At 38.3% G+C, this 20,964-nt stretch overlaps 1 protein-coding gene across 1 annotated transcript in view; it reads right to left on the bottom strand.

The window, feature by feature from the left end:
- The window catches only part of myo5c (myosin VC), an 86,952-nt gene that overhangs the window by 50,726 nt on the left and 15,262 nt on the right, over positions 1-20,964 (bottom strand). The window contains exons 5-15 of the mRNA XM_039770309.1: positions 18,627-18,783; positions 16,348-16,491; positions 16,142-16,223; positions 15,434-15,541; positions 13,762-13,868; positions 11,221-11,486; positions 10,084-10,165; positions 9,847-9,987; positions 7,711-7,836; positions 5,485-5,568; positions 4,924-5,055 (exon numbers count right to left, since the gene is read on the bottom strand). Of these exons, the coding sequence (XP_039626243.1) occupies positions 4,924-5,055; positions 5,485-5,568; positions 7,711-7,836; positions 9,847-9,987; positions 10,084-10,165; positions 11,221-11,486; positions 13,762-13,868; positions 15,434-15,541; positions 16,142-16,223; positions 16,348-16,491; positions 18,627-18,783 (1,429 nt within the window). The remainder of the gene's footprint in view (positions 1-4,923; positions 5,056-5,484; positions 5,569-7,710; positions 7,837-9,846; positions 9,988-10,083; positions 10,166-11,220; positions 11,487-13,761; positions 13,869-15,433; positions 15,542-16,141; positions 16,224-16,347; positions 16,492-18,626; positions 18,784-20,964) is intronic.

Genomic DNA, 20,964 nt, shown 5'->3' with positions numbered 1-20,964 from the left:
TGCTAATCGCCACACCTGATCCACGACCCCGTAATATATAATGGAAGCTTTGGGGGCGGAGCTTAATAGGGAAGACCTGCGTGAAACACTTGAGAGGATCGAAGGGATGACAAAGGACAGCACAGTTAGTTATGAAAATGAAATCCTTAAAGTGTGGAATTCTCTGCCAAATAATCTTAAGTCAATGAAGGCACTTGAGATTGCTTTCCTTACTTTGTTTGGAACATCTTATGCTTGTGTGCAGCGGTTTTCATCTTTGAATTAAATCAAATCTGACACCAGAAACAGACTAACAGATGACCTGAGTGCTGCATGTGTTGCTCTCAAGCTTACAAAGTATGAGCCAACGTTAGACAAATTATCAGCATGCATACAACAGCAAAAAGCACATTAATTGTTCAAAAGCATACCGAATGCAAACTTTTACCTTTCAACAAAAAGTTGTTTGTATCATTGAAAGCTCCGTTATTATGTTTTTCTTTTAAGACAAAAGATGTTAATGTATGAGTGGCTTTTCTAAAATAAAAGCTCAGTAGATAGACAGACAGACAGAGCATCAGTATTGGCAGTTCAGTCCAATTTATCATCCAGCTGCACTCCCTGGTATTTATAGGTCTGTACCCTCTGCACACACTCACCTCTGATGATCACGGGGTCCATGAGGGGCCTGGACCTCCTAAAATCCACCACCAGCTCCTTGGTTATGCTGGTGTTCAGTTGTAGGTGGTATTCAGGTTAAATTGCCATGTTGGCACTTTGCGATAAATAAGTGTGTTTTGGATTGCAGTTTGGGCACTTGGTTTCTAAATGGTTCGCCATCACTGTCCTAGGTAATGACAGCCAAATATGCAATATGTATGAAATTGTAGCATGCTCAGGAAAGGAAGAGCAATCGGTTCGCTTAATTCATCAAAACGGTGACTTTGTCGGTCACAAGTAACCATTGACACCCCAGAGGTTTATTTTCTTCAGCAGTATTGTTACTACAAGTCTTCTTTTCTCCTTCATTGTTAACCTGATGTATATCAATTGCTAGTTTAAGGTTACCATCACTCCATGTGCAGTGCACAGGTTCTCCCTGCCTCTGAATGAGTTTTCCTTTGGGTTCTTTTGTTCTCCTCATACATTCCTAAAAGCTTGTGAGATTAATTTCCTATTTCAAATTGGTCCTCAGCCCAATGTTCCTAGAAAAAGGGTGCCCTAGGCGTCGATCACAATCGACCTGTAGATCGCAAAGGTAGTGCAGGTAGATCGAGTTACATTCCAAAAAAATCATATATCCTCCATATGGCACTTGCAGCTTGATTGACATACAGGGCGGCCAGTCTGAGATCTCTTCTCTTCTAACACACTGGTCATCCCGCACGCACGATCAAACGCACGAGCTACTGCAAAACTCCGGCTATCTAAGTGATCTAGTTAGCCTTCCAATTTATATCGACTAAAGAAGGGATTTAAAAAAAAATTGTTTGGGGAGGGTATGGGCTGGATGTGGAATTGGAAGAGGATTTTTTTCTCACAATGTTACAATCAAAGTGCGTTTGTCTGATGCGTCAATCTATCATTGCTATTCCTAAGAAGGAAAATGTGGAAAGGCACTTTCGAACTGTTCATAAAAACTACGAAACTGACTTCCTTCCGAAAAGCGATCTGAGAAAGAGAAAGGAGAGGGAACTAAAATCTCAGTTAAATCGGACAGCCGTCATCTTTCACTCGGCTGAATTCAAAAGCTCCTTGACTGCATTATTCGGCTTTACTTATTTATACAAGTCAGACTTTTCCCACATGAAGATTATTAAATCCAAATACTGTAGTGACCATAAATGTATTGAATTGTTATTGTACCATAAAGGTTATTCAGTTATGCAAGGTACGACAACATATATTTTATGTATAAAGTATACTCAGTGTGTGTGTGTATTATTTATATATATATATATATTTATATATTTATATATTTATATATATATATATATATATATATATATATATATATATATATATATATAACTTTTTAATGTAGGTAGATCATTTCGACCTGATCATTTCAAAGTAGCTCGCAATTCAAAAAAGTGTGGGCACCCCTGTCCTAGAATATCCCAACTGCTTGTTTAGGCGTCCCTAGTCTATCTAGCTTACACCCCTTTAAATATAATTCACTGCCAAGTGGTGACAGCCCTGCCACTCCTTTTAAACAATAGTGTCCAAAACAAATAGCCTCAGGCTAGACAACACAACTATAAAGTCTATCATGGACCTTTGGCCCAAGGTGCTCTGATACCAGGTACAGTTATGAGCGTCTTGGATTGTCTATAACAAACAGAAAATTCACAAACAATGACAAGCACAAAAATTCAATAACAACTCATCATTCTGGTTCAGATCTGGCAGGCAGTTCCTCAAAATCACGCCTCTCCAGGTATTTCCTTCATTCCCAACATGAGCATTGAAGTCACCCAAATAAGACTACTAAGTCAGAACACTGCACCCTTTCAAGCACCTCACCAAACTTCTCATAGATGGCTAAATACTCAGAATAGTTATTTTGTGCATTTGCACAAACAATAGTCAGAGTTTTCTTCTCTGTGACTAACAGCCACACGGAGGCAAACTTGTCCTCCACTGGAGAAAACTCCAGTTCCATAGACTTTAAGCAGATGGGGCTTGTGAGTGTCCCCAACCTGCCCGAGTTCTTTCACACATCAGAACCTCGGAGGAGGAGAGTGGCCACCTCCATTCAATAAGTTACATAACCCATATTATGAGTGAAGATGATATCAGCTATATCTAGCTGGTACTTTTCCACCTGTTGCACCACTTCAGGCTATTCCTTATCAGAGGGGTCTAGTCTGTCTAGGCCCTTCCCACCTATGCCTGCCACTAAACTGGCATCGCACCCGACCCTAACTCACACTGTGGGCTGAGCCCAGCCAGGTTATGCTAGTTGCCTGACCACCGGGCCTGGCTCCAGGGATGTGTCTGGGTAACCCTATTCCACATAGAGTACATTTTTTTTATTTCATTTTTTAATATTTTTTTAATTTCATTTTTAAATATTATTACTTCGTGTGAACTTGACATTTTTATTAAAATTTAGGAATGCTGATGTGGAAAGTCAATTGTTAAGTTTCACATTCTAAATAAACAAGTGCCATTTCTTACAAGCAATTTCAGTAAGATAAAATAGTGATCCAATTCCGCCATCTAGTGGATATATATGCTATATTTATTTATTAGTATTTCGAGAAACATCTATTTACAGTGCTGCAGAACCTTTATGCACGTTCATGCAGTTTTAGGGTATGACGTAAGCTTGGTTTCAGGGCAAAAGTTTGCATACCTGATGGAATATTATTACACATGGAGAAAATAATAAATACAGAATAGTGAGGGGATTGCAGAGAACTATGTATGCTGTTTGAAAAAAAAATACAATAGTTAAACTGTTGGCTACCTATGTGTCTTATGATAGGTGGATGCCATTCACACCATTACTCCAGAGGAGCTAGTTTTGAGAGAGAAAGGGCCAAGCAGACAAGAGGAATTCCTCTGCATACCTGGGAAGAAAATCCGATCACCTCAACTTTTTAAAAGAAAAATATTCTGTCATTGGTTTTTTGAAATTATCTGCAAAATTATGTTAAGGTTTCAACTTAGAGTAGATATTTTATTTACGTTATTACTGCTGAAAAGCACTCTGATGCAATGGTTAGAAATGCTGCCTCCCAGCTGCAAAGTTCTGGGTTTGAAGCACAGTCGGACTATTGTAGGTGTACTGTTTCCACATTCTCTCCACTGCCGAGTGGTCTGCTCTTCATATTCAAGTTTTCCACCTACATGCTAAAGATATGCACATTAAACTAAGTGTACTTTCTAAACTGGCCCTTCATGAGTGAGTGAGTGAGTAAGTGTGTGTACATGTGACTGAATCCTGAGATCCTGCCACGTACCTGATTCTGCTAAGACATGCACCTTTTTCTAGGATAGGATATAACGTGTTTGAAAAAGCACTGATCATAATTATTCACCCTTTTCATTCCATCCATCCAAACCTGCTTATTCCAAAGCAGAGTCACAAGTAACTGCACTCTGTCTTGACAGTACTTGTGCAAGGCAGAAAAATTAACTGCCGAAAGGTAGATTTAGACACACTCCCAGCTTGGACCAATTCGGAATGTTCAGTCTCCTGGTTGGCCTGTCTTTGAAATTTGGAAACTGCTGGAGACAGAACCATGCAGAAAAGAACAGAGAAAATGTCTCACAGATATCGTTAGGGCAGTGAGACAAATGTTGTGTCTTGGAGCTGTGAGGCAGCTGTGAAGTCATCCTTTTAATTTTGATGATTATCAATTAATTACTATTCAGCAAGGTTCAGTCCCAGCTGATGACAAAGATAGATGTACTCCCTTGTGAAGAAATTTCCACTAGCAGGTATAAAAATCACACCCTAATAATCCACCATCATCGCTATCAACAATCAAAAATACAAAACACATAATGTCGCCCTCTTGGTGATGCGTGTGGAACAGAAGATTCGGAAGCCGTTTTTGCAACCCAGTGGCACCATGAAATTCCTGGATTGTATGATTGCTATCCATTAACATCAAGATTGAAGAGCAGCATTATTTTTTATACTTTCTTCCTTATATTGTTATACACATTTATGTGTGTAGTTTTTTTATTGCTATTCACAGTGCATATTTAACTTATTGGTACTGAGAGATATCAATATACGTATAGTGATAATTACATACAGTAAACAAAAGGAATATTTAGAGGAAGCAGGCTAAAAGGAGAATACAAATTTAACTAGAATAGTTATTATCAATTTAACAATTAAACACAAATCAGTGCATGCATATTGTAAACTACAACACGCAAATAAATGGTGTATCAAATACAGCCTAGCAGGTTTTTGTGTACCTTATTTCCAACTGTTGTCTTCAGCTGCTTATTGGAGGGCTTAACTAAGGGTCTGGCAGGCTTAAACGTGATGCTCTTCCTGAAGGGAGATGTCGGCTCATCTTCTTGAAAGAAGCTTGCTAAAAGATGGAGCTACAGTAGTGTTCATAAAACAAAAAATGATTATGTATTATTAAGAATATGTGATTACTATAACAAGGCAGAGAGTTTTGTAGAGTGAAAATTAAAATGGAATACCTCAAATATTTAAAGGAAAGCAGGTCAGTGGATCAAGTATGTTTTAAAGTATGCAGTTTTTCATCAGGCCCCAAGCATTACCCGACTTTCTTTACTTAAAGTATAAATCAATAATTCATCTTTAACTTCTTTAAACTTAGCAATGCCTACGCAACAATTCAAACAAGTATAAATAAACTTGTGGTTGGCTCACATAATAGATGCATTAAGCAGCAATGATTAACACTTCAAGTTTCTGCCCTGCTTTACGCCAAATGAATACAATTAGGAAAAATTCCCTCTTTTATTGTCAAATTAAAAACATTTTAAAAATGGAATACGTACATGACTAGCCCTCAAAACACCAATTAGCTCTTCATACATTGTGTCTCGGTTCTTCTCCAAGAATCCTTGACACTTGTATTCAACCTATGTTCGGTAAAGAAGTAAGTAAGCAATAAAAAGGAAGGAATTTAGTAAACATGTTTGGAGTTAAAACCTTTTTCTTAAAATATATATATTAGGTTATTAAAATATTATACCAAAACACAGTGTAATAAATGTAGCACAGTGTCATATAGATACCCACCAAAATCTACAGTGAAGGCTGAATTGTCTTTTGTTTTTTTCTACTTGTCATAAAGATCTTGTGATGAGCAATATTTAAGTAAAAAGCAAATTGATAGTTTTCAAGAAAAATAATAAAACATTCAGTGCCTTGGATCCAGCGAAATTTGTAAAGATCATTTACATGAGGACCTCTAATAGTCAGGAAGGCAAAGTACACTCAGGATAGTGATAAGGACGCACTCTTCACATCAGAATCTGCATGATGCCACCAAAGCGTATGTGTGCATATACAGTGGGATGCAAAAGTGTGGGCAGCCTTGTTAAAAGTCATTATTTTCCTGTATAAATCGTTGGTTGTTACGATAAAAAATGTCAGTTAAATATATCATATAGGAGACACACACAGTGATATTTGAGAAGTGAAATGAAGTTTATTGGATTTACAGAAAGTGTGCAATAATTGTTCAAACAAAATCAGGCAGGTGCATAAATTTGGGCACCGTTGTCATTTTATTGATTCCCAAACTTTTAGAACTAATTATTGGAACTCCAATTGGCTTGGTAAGCTCCGTGACCCCTGACCTACATACACAGGTGAATCCGAGTATTTAAGGGGGTCAATTGTAAGTTTCCCTCCTCCTTTAATGTTCTCTGAAGAGTAGCAACATGGGGTCACAAAACAACTCTCAAATGACCTGAAGACAAAGATTGTTCACCATCATGGTTTAGGGAAGGATACAGAAAGCTGTCCCAGAGATTTAAGCTGTCTGTTTCCACAGTTAGGAACATATTGAGGAAATGGAAGACCACAGGCTCAGTTCAAGTTAAGGCTCGAAGTGGCAGACCAAGAAAGATTTCGGATAGACAGAAGCGACGAATGGTGAGAACAGTCAGAGTCAACCCACAGACCAGCACCAAAGACCTACAACATCATCTTGCAGCAGATGGAGTCACTGTGCATCGTTCAACCATTCGCACTTTACACAAGGAGATGCTGTATGCGAGAGTGATGCAGAGGAAGCACAAACAGAGCCGCTTGAGGTCTGCTCAAGCACATTTGGACAAGCCAGCTTCATTTTGGAATAAGGTGCTGTGGACTGATGAAACTAAAATGAGTTATTTGGGCATAACAAGGGCGTTATGCATGGAGGAAAAAGAACACAGCATTCCAAGAAAAACACCTGCTACCTACAGTAAAATATGGTGGTGGTTCCATCATGCTGTGGGGCTGTGTGGCCAGTGCAGGGACTGGGAATCTTGTCAAAGTTGAGGGACGCATGGATTCCACTCAGTATCAGCAGATTCTGGAGACCAATGTCCAGGAATCAGTGACAAAGCTGAAGCTGCGCCGGGCTGGATCTTTCAACAAGACAACGACCCGAAACACTGCTCAAAATCCACTAAGGCATTCATGCAGAGGAACAAGTACAACGTTCTGGAATGGCCATCTCAGTCCCCAGACCTGAATATAATTGAAAATCTGTGGTGTGAGTTAAAGAGAGCTGTCCATGCTCGGAAGCCATCAAACCTGAATGAACTAGAGATGTTTTGTAAAGAGGAATGGTCCAAAATACCTTCAACCACAATCCAGACTCTCATTGGAACCTACAGGAAGCGTTTAGAGGCTGTAATTTCTGCAAAAGGCGGATCTACTAAATATTGATTTCATTTCTTTTCTGTGGTGCCCAAATTTATGCACCTGCCTGATTTTGTTTGAACAATTATTGCACATTTTCTGTAAATCCAATAAACTTCATTTCACTTCTCAAATATCACTGTGTGTGTCTCCTATATGATATGTTTAACTGACATTTTTTATCGTAATAACCAACGATTTATACAGGAAAATAATGACTTTTAACAAGGTTGCCCAAACTTTTGCATCCCACTGTAAATGCACATTCTGTATAGTTCATAAATGCACATTATACAGTATACATATAAACACAAGATACTGTGTGAGTAAAGAAAAGAATGAATATTGCAAATTAAAGCTTTTACCTTATCAGCAAAGTGTTGAATTATAAATGATTTGTTTGACATTCTTGGCTTTTCAAACAATGCATTCTTGTCCAGATAATTGTTGTACAACTTCTGAAGCCAGTTCTCATCTGTCCCTTGAGGAAACTGTGGAAAGTATAAAATGCTAGAAATTATCTTTTTTATTTTTTTGGATGACACAGGAGCATACTGTATTTGCATTATAATGATTTATTGTGGCATTTCCTGGACTTGAGCCTAGGATCATGAGTTGATCAGATCAGAGAGAGACAGGTTAGGCACAGATCAGACCAGACAGGAAGAACTTCACTGAATAGGCTAAAGGAATATTCCTGAAGCTACAGCCCCTGTTCTATAGTGTGGGATGGTGATGCCATGATATTGCCAAAAGACACCAATGAACGTCTCAAATCTCTTTTAGTATTATTCTAATATAGAGAAAAGCCAAGCAAAATGACACCTTTTATTGGCAATTTGCTTGGCTTTTCTCTACATTCATAATGGCTAACACGGTACAACACCCTAGTATTACAGTATTATTCTAAGAGACCAAAACATATTATAGGGAATAAATTCTTGAAAATTAATACACAAAAAGTGTTACATTTTACAAAATAAGCCAGTAATATATCTAGAATAGACACTCTTAATTAAATAATAGTGTGCAATTACATGATATACAAATTTCATCTGGGTAGCATGATTGGTAGTCTCACATTACTTAGACCATAAATACATTCCCAGCAGGGGTATCTTCTGTGTGCAGTTTGCATATTCTTTCCTTATTTCAGAGAATTTCCTCTGGAGAGTCTACTGCTTTCATCCCACAGTTGAAGGTGTGGGTGAGTTTATATTTGCCTTAATGTAGACTGATGCCCCCTACTGGACAGGGTAATTTATACATCCATTTTCACTCCAGTTATCTATGACTCCAAATGGGATGAGCAGCTTAGAAAGTGGATGCGTATAAATTTCCACCACAGTTGCATTTCAAAAGGTGTTGAGTTGTATATTATAGTGATACAAATTAGAGAGAGGCTGATTACAGCTAGAAAGCTAAATGGCAGATAAAGGCAACGTACAGATATCAAGGACATGGGTCAAGTTAGCTGCTTGAAAAGACAGTAGCAAGAGACATAGTCTTTTAAGGTAAATGAACTCTTAGAGGTACGTGGACAGCGTTAGTGTTAGCAGGAGGTTCCCTGTTCCTAAAATAGATATTACTCTGGGGCTTGGCCATACTTGACCCCCAGGATGGGGTTAAAAGTCGTCTCAAGTGAAATGAAACACTCAATCTAAAGTTGTAAGACAAGGTGAGGCAAGATTTCACCAATGGGATGGAAAAGATGCAAAAGTACTTGGAGAAAGAAAGACAGAAAGGAAGAAAGGAAGGAAGAAAGAATGACAGGTCAGATAAATGAGTTTGATATTGTGCCTTTGGTTTGAGCAACTGGGTGAGCCAACATAATGATTAAACAGTGCTTCAACCATCAGAGATAGGCCTAGAGAAAATCTAAGGCTTTGTGTTGTCTTCTGCTATACTGACAACTCTATGCTCATCCCTTCCTTGTTGTTTATTTTTAATCTCTCCATTTAGTGTTTTTTGACCTCCTTTATGTGATTTTAGCCATCATTATAAAAGTTGTTTTATAATTATTTATATATACTAAAATGTCTGAATTTTATTTATTGATTTTTTTTACAGCATGACCATGAGGATCTGTGATGGTCTTCTTCCCTGGGCTGCCAGGATAGGCTGTAGGCCTCCAGAGCCTAAACTGGATTAAGTAACTTTGAGAATAGTATGACATGGACAAAAGACAGTCTTGTGAGGGTCACACTGCTGAAAATCAGAGGTAAGGACTGACCCCACAAACTTAAGTTTTAAACCTAAATAACATACAGTCCATAAAATTACAAATCCTTTGTACATTTTAGAAATTGCCACTTAATTACAAAATTCAAATAATGAATGTCTAAGTTTAACATGAACTTTCAGAAATGAGAATGCCTGCTGTGTTTCAAATTCAAAGAAATCTTGTACAGGCAATCTGATGTGCCATTGTATTTAAACACAATCTCTATGTTTCTTACATAAAAGCCTTATAGGGTTTAAACATGGGGAATGATTCTTACCAAACATTCTTCATCCAGTAAATCCAGAATACCCATTTTAGCCTCAATAAGGTCAATGACTGGTTGGTTGTCATAAAAATCAATCAGTGTCCATGGAATATCCTCCTTCATGTACTCTTCTTGTTCCAGTTTAAACACATGCTGTAACACAGAACACAGATGTTCTCTCAGATGAATAGAACAAAACGATGGGGAATTAAAAAAAAAAAACATGTTGAGGTGATGGTCAGTACCTACCAAGTTAAACTGCTGCTGCAGCTTTTCATTTGCATAATTTATACAAAATTGTTCAAAGCTGTTTATTTCAAAAGTTTCAAAGCTAAAAGAAAGTAAAGAACAACTATTAAAAACAGTAATTCTATCCAAAACAGCTTATTCTACCTCATACTTATAAAGGGAAATTCAGCTGTTCAAAGCAGAAGCCATCCTTAAACAAGATGTCAGTCTCTAACACACCAACAATCACTCATACTGGACCAATTTCGAAATTCCAGTTTGTTAAAACCCATGCAAGAACAACATAAAAATTCCAAAAAAAGTTAGTGTCCACACCAAGATCAGATTCCAGACTTTAAGAGCCTGTGGTGGGTTGGCACCCTGCCCAGGATTGGTTCCTGTCTTGTGCCCTGTGTTGGCTGGGATTGGCTCCAGCAGACCCCCGTGACCCTGTATTCGGATTCAGCGGGTTGGAAAATGGATGGATGGATGGACTTTAAGAGCTGTGAGGCAGTAGTGCACGTTGCCATCATGTTTCCTATGATAGTTAGAGAAGGCAATGCATTTCCTTTTTATTTACTGCTAAACTTTTTATGACTTAAAGTGTCAGTCCTTTAAATAGTCATAGAACAGAACATCTTTTTTCCAACACTGGATAACAAAGTGATGAAGTAAAAGGATGCGAAAATAATAAAATCCAACTTTTCAATGCGTTTGCCTCTTAATGACAGGGTTGCAAGGCCTGGCAAAGGTGTACATATGAGTGGACTCCATAGTGGGCTACCTCCCTGTGAAGTGGTGGCCCATGCCTTGTTGTTATTTTGTCAGGATATAAATTGGATGAGGTGGGTTTGAGAATGTTATTCTATGCATTAATACTAATATTTTGAAAGTATACAGAAACAAACTATACAATACTTAAGCTCTCACCTATATAAAGTAATTCTGACAATTACAATTAGTATTCCACATACAGTACAACTCAGAGTGGGTCACCCTTCTAGTGTCTACATTTTTATACAGATCTGCAGGGATCGTGTATCAGATTTATAATCATGGTGTGCATTTATTGGCCAAAATGTGCTTTTCACTTGTTTTGGACAACTGGAAGATTCATTGGCATCATCATTACAAAACGTAGTGTAGAAAGATTAATACCCATAAATGTCCAGAACACCTATAAAAGTGTGCTGTTTGCCAGGAAACTGTAGAGCCTTATTAATTCTGTCGATGATACAGTCAAACAAGTGAGAGTAGATTTGTTTGGCCAGTGCATCCCTGGCATTGACAGCCTGATGTCTTGGCATCGGCTTTACTACGGTCTCAGAGGCAGTGATGATGCTCCGGTTGCATAGCCAACGAGATACTCCTTCAATATTGACATCCAGAAGCTGGCAGAACAGATTCAGGTGCTGGTCATTGAGCTGCAGAGAAGATAAACACAAACTGGGTGTCAAAGTAAAAAGAAAAATTAATGTACTGTAGGTTTTGACAGGGGTTATTCTTGTAAATATGTAACATAAGTAGAAAGGCATCGAGCTGTTCTTTAAAATTAAAAAGCAAGTTCAGTTTATTAGTCACAAATGTACAATTATAATACATTAAAGTACAAAAGGTTACTGTATAATTCAGAGTATTTTAAATAATTAAATAAACAACTGTATTGTGCAATATGAGGACAGACATACAGACAGATAGAGTCAAGCATGTGTGCCTAGGGATGACCTTCCTTGCCCTGCTGAGGTAAGCAAGACCACTCTGGGATGAGAAAACAATCTAGATAAGAACAGGCCATTCAGCCCAACAACGCTCATCAGTCATATCCACTTAATCCTTCTAAAATAACATCAAATCTAGTTTTGAAAGTCCTTAAAGTCCTTCTATACCTCACAACTTGGTCACTTAGTCCACGTGTCAATGGTTCAGTGTGTAAAGAAAAACTTGCTAATGTTGTTGTGAGGAATTTACCCTTAACAAGTTTCAAACTGTGCCCTTGTTTTCTTGATGAACTCATTTTAAAATTACAGCCTCGATCTACTGAACTTTTTCCCTTCAATTTTAAACACTTCAATCATGCCTCTCTCTTAATCTTCTTTTGCTTAAACTGACTTTGTTCATTCCTCATAATCCCATCCCACCAGAATCAGCCTAGTCACTCTTCTTTGGTCTTTTTCCTGTGCTGCTATGTCCTTTTTGTAGCCTGGAGAACAAAACTGCGACTCCTAAATTCTTCTCATAATGTGTACTTTGATTTTCAGACCTCCCACTGTGTATTCAAACCTAACTTTTTACTTCCTACAAGTAATATTTTACATTTACCTACATTAAATTTCATCTGCCACAAATATGTCCTAGCCTCTCTGTAATGATTCACCAGATTCTAGATTATTTGCCAATCCACCTAGCTTGGTATCACCTGCATAGCTAACCAGCTTGTTACTTACTTATGTAAAACACACCCAGCCCTGCACATGACACCCAGAGCAGGCTCCGCCTCTTCCATTCAGACACCAGAAGGTGACATTTCATTTTGAACAGTTCCCTCAACACGGATGGAGTTCCCAGTGACAGTTTGTGTCTGTGTACACCCTTTCTATTGCGTTTTGTTTAGCAAATTAAATGGGGTTGCCAGGTTGGTGCCCTTAATATCCCTCCTAGCTTACTGTGCTCTGTCCACTTGATCACAACCAAGATAACTTTATTTGCCTCAACAGAAAAAAATTGGCTTTTTAAAAAATTTCAACAAACAAATAAATACTATAACAAATATATACATAGGAATTGTGTTTAGGTATCTTTTGAAAAATGCACTTTGTCATTAAATATTTTGGATCTGTTTAGCTTCTCCCCTATAGGATAGCTGCTGTTGTACTGACAGAGAGTTTAGGATACTGATTTTTGTCTAGTTGTAGGTATAACTATATAGTAGTTCTACTCCCTTGTGCTCACTTTTTTATCTTGTTCTCTGTTGCTTTGATGCTTGCAACTTCATTCTTGTATGTTTTAGGACTTGCTTTATAAATCGCCTTGGATAAAGGCATCTGCTAAATACATAAATATTAATGATAAATATGCTGGATGCTAAGGAGCAGCTCTGATCTACAGCATTTTACTAACATTGTTTTACTAACACCGTTCCTACAACCATGAATCAGATTAAACAGGTCTAAGAATGAATGGATAATTTCTAGGGTTTTATAACTCTGCCTCAGCAGCGACAATCAAAATGTGGCAAACTCCCACCAAAATATCACAAATTTCTTTGAAGGAGACAAAAGATGAATAGGCAATAACAGCTGTAAAGTCCTGGATATCTTATATTCAATATCTCCAACAGGCAGGAAACTTTACTAATCCTGCCATACAGGACTAACTGGAGGAACAGGACATCAGTCTAGCACTAAAATTTAAAAAAATTATTCAAAATTGCTAATGGCCGCAGCAGAACTTCACTAGATAGTGGGAGAAAATTTGAGCAATTAAATAAAATTCTATAGATATTCTGATGACCTATTAGTCATGTGTACAGAGAAATGCCCGTTCATGGCTCTATAAATATAACTAGCTACACTCTTAAAAGTCTTTTAAAGGCATTTTCAGCTTCAATATTGAATCATATGCCACTGCCAGCATATTAACTCTTTGAAAGCAGAATCACAACATCATAAGTAAAAAATTGCCTGTGGTTTAATCACTTACACTAACAGCCGACTTCTCATCACTCACAGCTTTAATGTGTACATTGCCTAAATGAAGAATAGCTGCAAGCACCTTGAAGACATCCATCTGGAAATCTTCATTCAAGCCTAAAGTAATGTAACAAAAAGCAAGTAAGCACGGAAACCTAGGTAGAACATGCAAGCCAAACACAGACTGTGACATGATACATGCTGCAGTGCAAACAGTTAGATAACACATTTACTAATATAATACACCAACAATAAGGCAGACAAGGAACACATACTGTACATACAACTATGTATATAGTATACAATTCACATGTGTTTTATACACACACATTTTATATATATATAGAGAGAGAGAGAGAGAGAGAGGATCATGGGACTTGAGAGTCTGCCTACTCAGCCCTGTTGGGTTCCGTGAGTGCTGTAGGAACTAGGGAACTCTACTTTGTTGGGCTCCCACTTTGCCAGGAAGTACTCCCAGATGCTACATAAAAAATGCCAGCTGCCTCAGCTCTGGGAGCCAGAGGGGGAAGGAGATGGACAGAGCTTGCGAGGAGGAGTGGAGGCAGCAGTGACCAAGTGACAAACAGAAGAACAGTGCTTCATTTTAACTGTGTATTGTATGGTGGTTGCAGTACGGGAAAGACTTAGTGAGAAGAGTTACCCACAATAAAAACTCTTTCTACTTTTACACTGGTGTCATAGCTTGTTTGTGTTGGGTGTTTGGGGAGATATATTTACACACACACACACAATACATACATACACAAGTCTCATATCTTATTGTAATAAAATTTTATTTTAAGCGATTTACTGACTGATGCAATCTACTTTTACTCATCTGAGGTGCTTGTCTCTTGAAATGTGTCGTGCAGCCCTCCCCCCTCTTACACCACCTTTGATATGTTTTAATTTCAGGAAATCACAAATGGAGTAGAATACCTTTTAAAAAAAAAAAAAAAAAAAGAAAAAGCATATATATATATATATATATATATATATATATACACACACACACACACACACACACACACAAGGGACATTCAGAAAGTTTCTGCACTTTCGTTGGAAACAGTTAAGGCGGGAGGAGCAGTAATTGGGAATTAAAAAGTTGGTACGACGCTGGGAAAATTGCATCGCAAAGGAAGGTGACTATGTAGAAAAGTGATGTAATTTGTTTTTGAAATTCTTAATAAATACAGTTGAAAAAAGTATAGAAACTTTTTGAACGTTCCTTGTGTATATATCTCGTGGACACCAAGGGGCGCTGTAGCTCCCCAAACACCCAACACAAAGGCTTGGGCACAAACGTAAAAGCACAACTCTTGTCTTCTTCTCCCTCATTCAGTCACTGCCTCCTCTGCTCCTCTCGTAAGCTTTGTCCTACTTCCTCCACAACTCTGGCTCCATGATGAGAGGTAGGCAGTCCATTTTATTTTAGTTCCTGATCTTCCACACACATGGTCTGTAAGCACTTCTGGGTAAGGCGGAAACCCCATGACGAAGGGACTCCCTTGCCTGTGGGTGTTGACATCGGTCACGGTCTGTTAGATTTAAGACCAAAGGCCACCTGCCCCATACCTGGGCATTATGTATTCATATGGTAAGTATATTTTAGTAAGTGTATTTTTGTTCTTAAACAGTATAATAGTTAGTTGTTAAGAGTATACATGTGGTCTTATTACCTAACAGTGAGAAGGTCCTGCGAGTCTCGGCCATGTCAGATTTGTCATTCACACCGTCTATGTATGTCATTCCACCCATGCTGGTGTACTTAAATTCATCTGCTTTGCCTGTGTGGGGGAAAAAATGCAATTTTACCAACAGCTCCTTTAACATGCACAGTATAACACAGCCAGAAGGTCAGATGACAGTGATCTTCTGTTTAATAATATAAAAGCAAAGTAACTAAAAATTGTCAGATGCACTTCAACATAAGATCTTAAAACAGTTCTGTACAGGAGTTGTACAGAATGGAAAAAGAAAAAGGGCAGAGATTGAGGCAGACCATACCATGCCTGTTAACTGATCGTACACCACCAACTCTGTCAGGTAGTAGACTATTGATTGTCTAGCAAAGGGGCAAGCATGACTGTGCTGGAAAGCTGTCAGACAGTCACTAAATTTGACATGCGCAGTGATTTTCAGTTGAGTAAACTCACATGGTCTGCAGACAAGATCAGCAAATGCAGTGGGCATGTCTGACATACCCTATGCCTAGAAGTCTCGTAATGTGACATCAGCTTTAGACATATCTGCTTTATGATGTACAGTACTTTGTATAATGTGCCATAAAAAAGATTAATCAATATAAAAATGAATTTAAACATAACTTTTCTTCATTAATAAACTATGTTTATATTATACAGTAATACAGAATTTAGGCTCCTTACCCAGCTTCAGATTCTGGAACTCTGGTTGGTCCGCACAGGCACAGAGCTGATAGAATATGTGGTAATTTCTTTCATTCTCAGACTTTAGAAGATTATTCATAGATCAGGGGAGATAAAAATAAATAGATAAATCAAAGAAATGAGTACTGAGTGGCTGCAAACAAATAAAGCTGGATAGTGGTTAGATATCCATTATTAGTACATACCTGAAACACCACTCTGGATTTTTCTAGCAAGTAAGTCCTCATGTTTGCACCGATAATCTGGTACCTCCTGTCAAAACTGATTTCTGTATATTTTCCAAAACGACTACTATTGTCGTTTCTTGTTGTTTTAGCATTGCCAATTGCCTGGTTTCAGCAAGACATAAAAATATAATAAAACAACACATTATGAGTACTGTCAAATACTAGAATCGACAGACAAAGAGGATGCTTCATATATTTTTATCTTTCACCTTGGAATCAACTTTCACTTATTTTATTTTATTTTTTTTGCTAGCACAGCCCTTCTTATTCTCAAGAGTGTTTACTGATGGTGCTAAGCACCGAAAGCCAAAGCAGCGTTCTGTCAGTCAATTAACTAGAGGCTAAAAAGAACAATAGTCTACAAATTGGGGGATCAAATTTTCCATCAAGTTGAATTTTCCTTGAGGTCTGGAAGATCTGTGTTTGTTTTATTACTCCAGTATATTTAGCTAGTGCCTTTATCTGAGGAATTTTTTTAAGATCAGGATACATTACTACTTCCGATATGCACTTTTTTTCCTACAATTACAGTACAAGTAGGGAAAAGCCAAGCAAAATGACACCTTTTATTGACTAACAAAAAAGATTACAATATGCAAGCTTTCTTGCCTGAAGAAGGGGCCCCGAGTTGCCTCGAAAGCTTGCATATTGTAATCTTTTTAGTTAGTCAATAAAAGGTGTCATTTTGCTTGGCTTTTCTCTACATTCATAATGGCTAACACGGTACAACACCCCAGTACTACAGTACAAGAAAGTTAAGTGACCTGCTCATTGACTAGCAGCTTTGTGGTCGAAAGTGCATCATCTTAACAGTATCACCAAAAACGTTAAGGTGAGATGTCAGTCCTGTATAACCTGTAGCTTTGTTTCATTAGCAAACCTACTTCCAAACTATGCAAATGCTCCAAAGAATTCACACTATTGCCCCAAGCCACTACAGACTCAATACACAAACTTAGATTGCCAAGTGTTTAAGAAATGAGGGTGGTTTGGTGTATTAGGTTCATGCTTTTGGAATATAGCCAAATGACATTATATCAATGTTAATTATCCACAATATTTTAACAAATTGCATTTTTCCTTTTAAATTAAGTGACTCAAATCTGACAGTCTCATCAGTTCCCATCAGTGTAAGAAGCACAAACATTTTTGGTACTGCATTTCTAAATAATTGAAATAGAAAGCCCTTTCATTTACACGTACAAATCTATCACATCATGTCTAGTCATTTTCTTTCATAACATGCAGGACAAAGTGGTGATTTTTACTCTTGTCTATAAGTAGCAGATCAACACAGTTGAACCTAACAAGAAACTCATTACTTTTAGGGGATGCACCCACATTGGAAGTTGCACCTTTACTTTCCATATTTTTAAAAGTAAACAACAGAAAATATTTTATGTTGGGGCTATTGAAATAAATTCTAAGAAAAAAAAAAATAGTAGAGAGACTGGACTGCTGCAGTCAAGCATAGAAGCAGGATACATTTATGAAGTGTGGAAATGGATTTTGCCGGGTGGCGCAAGTGGGGTGGGAGGGGCAGGTTTAAGACGGAAATCAAAATACTTTGGTGCGTCAAAAAAATCTCCAAGGTAATTATTATAACGGACCCAAAGCACGTGGACTTCCTCACTATACAAATAAATAAAACACTCTGGTAGGTAGCAGTATCAATTTGCCCACGTTACTGCATCTGGCACATAATATCATAAAGTTTTCCCTGAACTGTACACAAAATTGTATTTAGATGTGGTAACCTTGAAACCTAATCATAACCCTAACCATATTTTATGAATCATAATTTCACAAAAGCGTTCTGCACTTGACATCAAAATATGGTACAACTGTACAGGAAGTTCAGTTAAGCCCGGCTGCATCTTCAGCACACACTTCTATATATCCACTTGATGGATTTCACCATCCAAAGTAACCTGTACATCAAAATTGTGCTTATAGTTCTGCAGTGTTGCTCAGTAAAGGTTAAACACCAACATTAAAGTCCAAAACCTTACAAATAGGCCACACTACTGAAATTGTAGCCAAATGACACCTTTATAATTAGGATATGTGTGCACAGACGAAGCTATAATAATATGATTAAAACAGAGATAAAGAAAGACAGTGATAGCACCTCTTGTGTAATATCCTCTCCATATTATCACCTTACCTCATAAGGAATTCAAGCATTTGGTATAGTTTCCAAATCCCACCGTACCACTGAAGGTTTGTTTTCATACCTCTGTTATTGGGTTGGATGCAAGAACTTTATCTTCCACACGCGTCTTGCTTCCAGATTTGCTAACTGTGGCAAAGTATCTCATTGCATATCTTGCAGATACTGTCTTTCCAGCTCCAGACTCACCACTAACAATAATAGACTGATTTTTATTGTTCCTATAATTGTAAAGAAGAAAGGAAATAAGAGAAAAACGATAAACAGAATGGCACTTGAATAAAAGAGTATTGTCAATAACACCAAAGGGAATCATTTGAATGAAATATCCGATTCCCATTCACATGTCGTGAACCTCGAATGTCTCACACCGTTGTGCAGCAGTGCAAAAAATAAATGCTTTATCTTAAGATGAAAGAAATAGAATTCAATTACAGTAATAAATGGTTTTCCATGGTCTCTGCTATTAATTTACTACACTTACACAAAAGTAACTTTTTTTTTCTCTCTTATGTAACCAAGGTTTGCTCTTAGTGCCTGGCAGAATGACAGGGGTTCAAGACCCATCTAGTTAACCCTAGAATGACAGCAAGGTTTTAGTGTACTCCAGACATTTTTTAAGTTGTATATCTCACCCTATGGTTGTTTTGTGTATTGAAGCGCTCACATTTTAGTGCCTTTTGCCTCTTGTGTGATGTGAAATGAAATGAAAGGTCATTTCTGAGGTTGACTTCTTTCCAAAATGCCACATAAGCTCTATTGCATGAGGACAGCATTCTTTACCTTACCAAACTGTGATGTAATGCTGACCTCTCCCCTCATTTTAGCCTATAAAATTAAAAACCAGCTCAATGGCAATCTTGATATTCAGTGGATTCTGAAAATATTCAGGTACCTTCACATTCTACTCACTAAATGTGATGTAGATTTCATTTTAAATGGGGTTCGTCAGGGGTGTGTTTTTGCTCCTACTCTGTTCAATGCTTGTATGTACTGGGTGCTGAGCAGGGCTGTGGGGCATCTGTTGATGAAGAAAGATTCATGGATCTTGATTTTGCTGACGATGCTGTGATCTTCATGGAGTCATTGGAGGCTCTGATCAGGGCGCTCGAGAGACCGAGTGAGGAGTCTGAGTGTCTGGGCCTGCGAGTGTCCTGATAAAAACCAAAGAGCCAGGCCTTTAATGACATCTTGGGCACAGCCATCAGCAGTGTGTCTGTCTGCGGAGAGAGTGTCGACCTCATCGAGAGGCTTACTTACCTTGGCAGTGACATTCATGTCTCTTGTGACTCTTCCTATGAAGTCAGTAGACAGATTGAAAGGTCGCTGGAAAGGAGTGTGTGGCGCTCCTGATATCTATGCAAAAGGACGAAGGTCCAAGTCTTTAGAGTCCTGCTGTTTTCTGTCTTGCTATATGGCTGCGAAACATGGATGCTATCCAGTGACCTGAGATAAGGACTGGACTCCTTTGGTACGGTGTCTCTATGGAAAATCCTTGGGTACCGCTGGTTTGACTTTCTGTTGCTCATGGAGTCCCGAATGAGGCACATTACCTGCATTGTGAGGGAGTGTCAGTTACGGCACTACAGCCATGTGGCACTTTTCCCTGAGGGTGATCCGGCTCGTAGGATCCTCATTGTTCAGGACCTGAGTGGCTGGACCAGGCCAATGGGTCGCCCACGTAACACCTGACTGCGGCAGATAGAGAGTCATTTCTGGACGGTGGGACTGGACTGCGTGTCTACCTGGGGGGGTTGCCAACCAGGATCCTGAGTTGTTTCGTTGTGTAGTGGGTGCGGCAACCCACTGTACCAGTGCATGCTCCCTAACTTGACTTGACTCGACTCAATAACCCAAAATGACAAAGTGAAGCCATGTTTTCAGCATACACTGGCAGCCATTTCAGAATTAAGTCTTCTTGCGAAGTCTCTACAAGCTTTGCATAGCTGGATTTGGGCAGTTTATTTATACCTTCTGACATAAAGCCTTCACATGTCTTGAGGACACCTGTACATATGCTAGTGCCAGAGACAGTGAGTCCCTACTGTATGTGGAGCACTGAGGAGTGACAGGCAGCTACACGTCATTCATTCATATTTATGTGGATGGGATCATATGTGGAATACTACTGGGTGATACGCAGTTGTGTGAGTAGGATCTGTTTGTGTGTGAAATAGGCAACCTTAGTAACAAACATGTTAAGTGTAACTCATCCCTCGATAACACACCAAGCCAAACCGTTATGCAAGATGTAAGGATGCTTTAAATGATAGCCCTGTAAAGCTGGACAGATACCAACTGGAATCAATAAATTATAAAAGTTCTAATTTTCTGTTTCTAATATGTTTTCAGGATTCAGATTATGCCAATGTAATATACAGGAACCACAGGGGAAAAAATTA

The sequence above is a fragment of the Polypterus senegalus genome, chromosome 12 (genome assembly GCF_016835505.1).
Source record: "Polypterus senegalus isolate Bchr_013 chromosome 12, ASM1683550v1, whole genome shotgun sequence".
Classification (NCBI taxonomy): domain Eukaryota; kingdom Metazoa; phylum Chordata; class Cladistia; order Polypteriformes; family Polypteridae; genus Polypterus; species Polypterus senegalus.
This window is presented reverse-complemented; position numbering and strand designations above follow the sequence as displayed.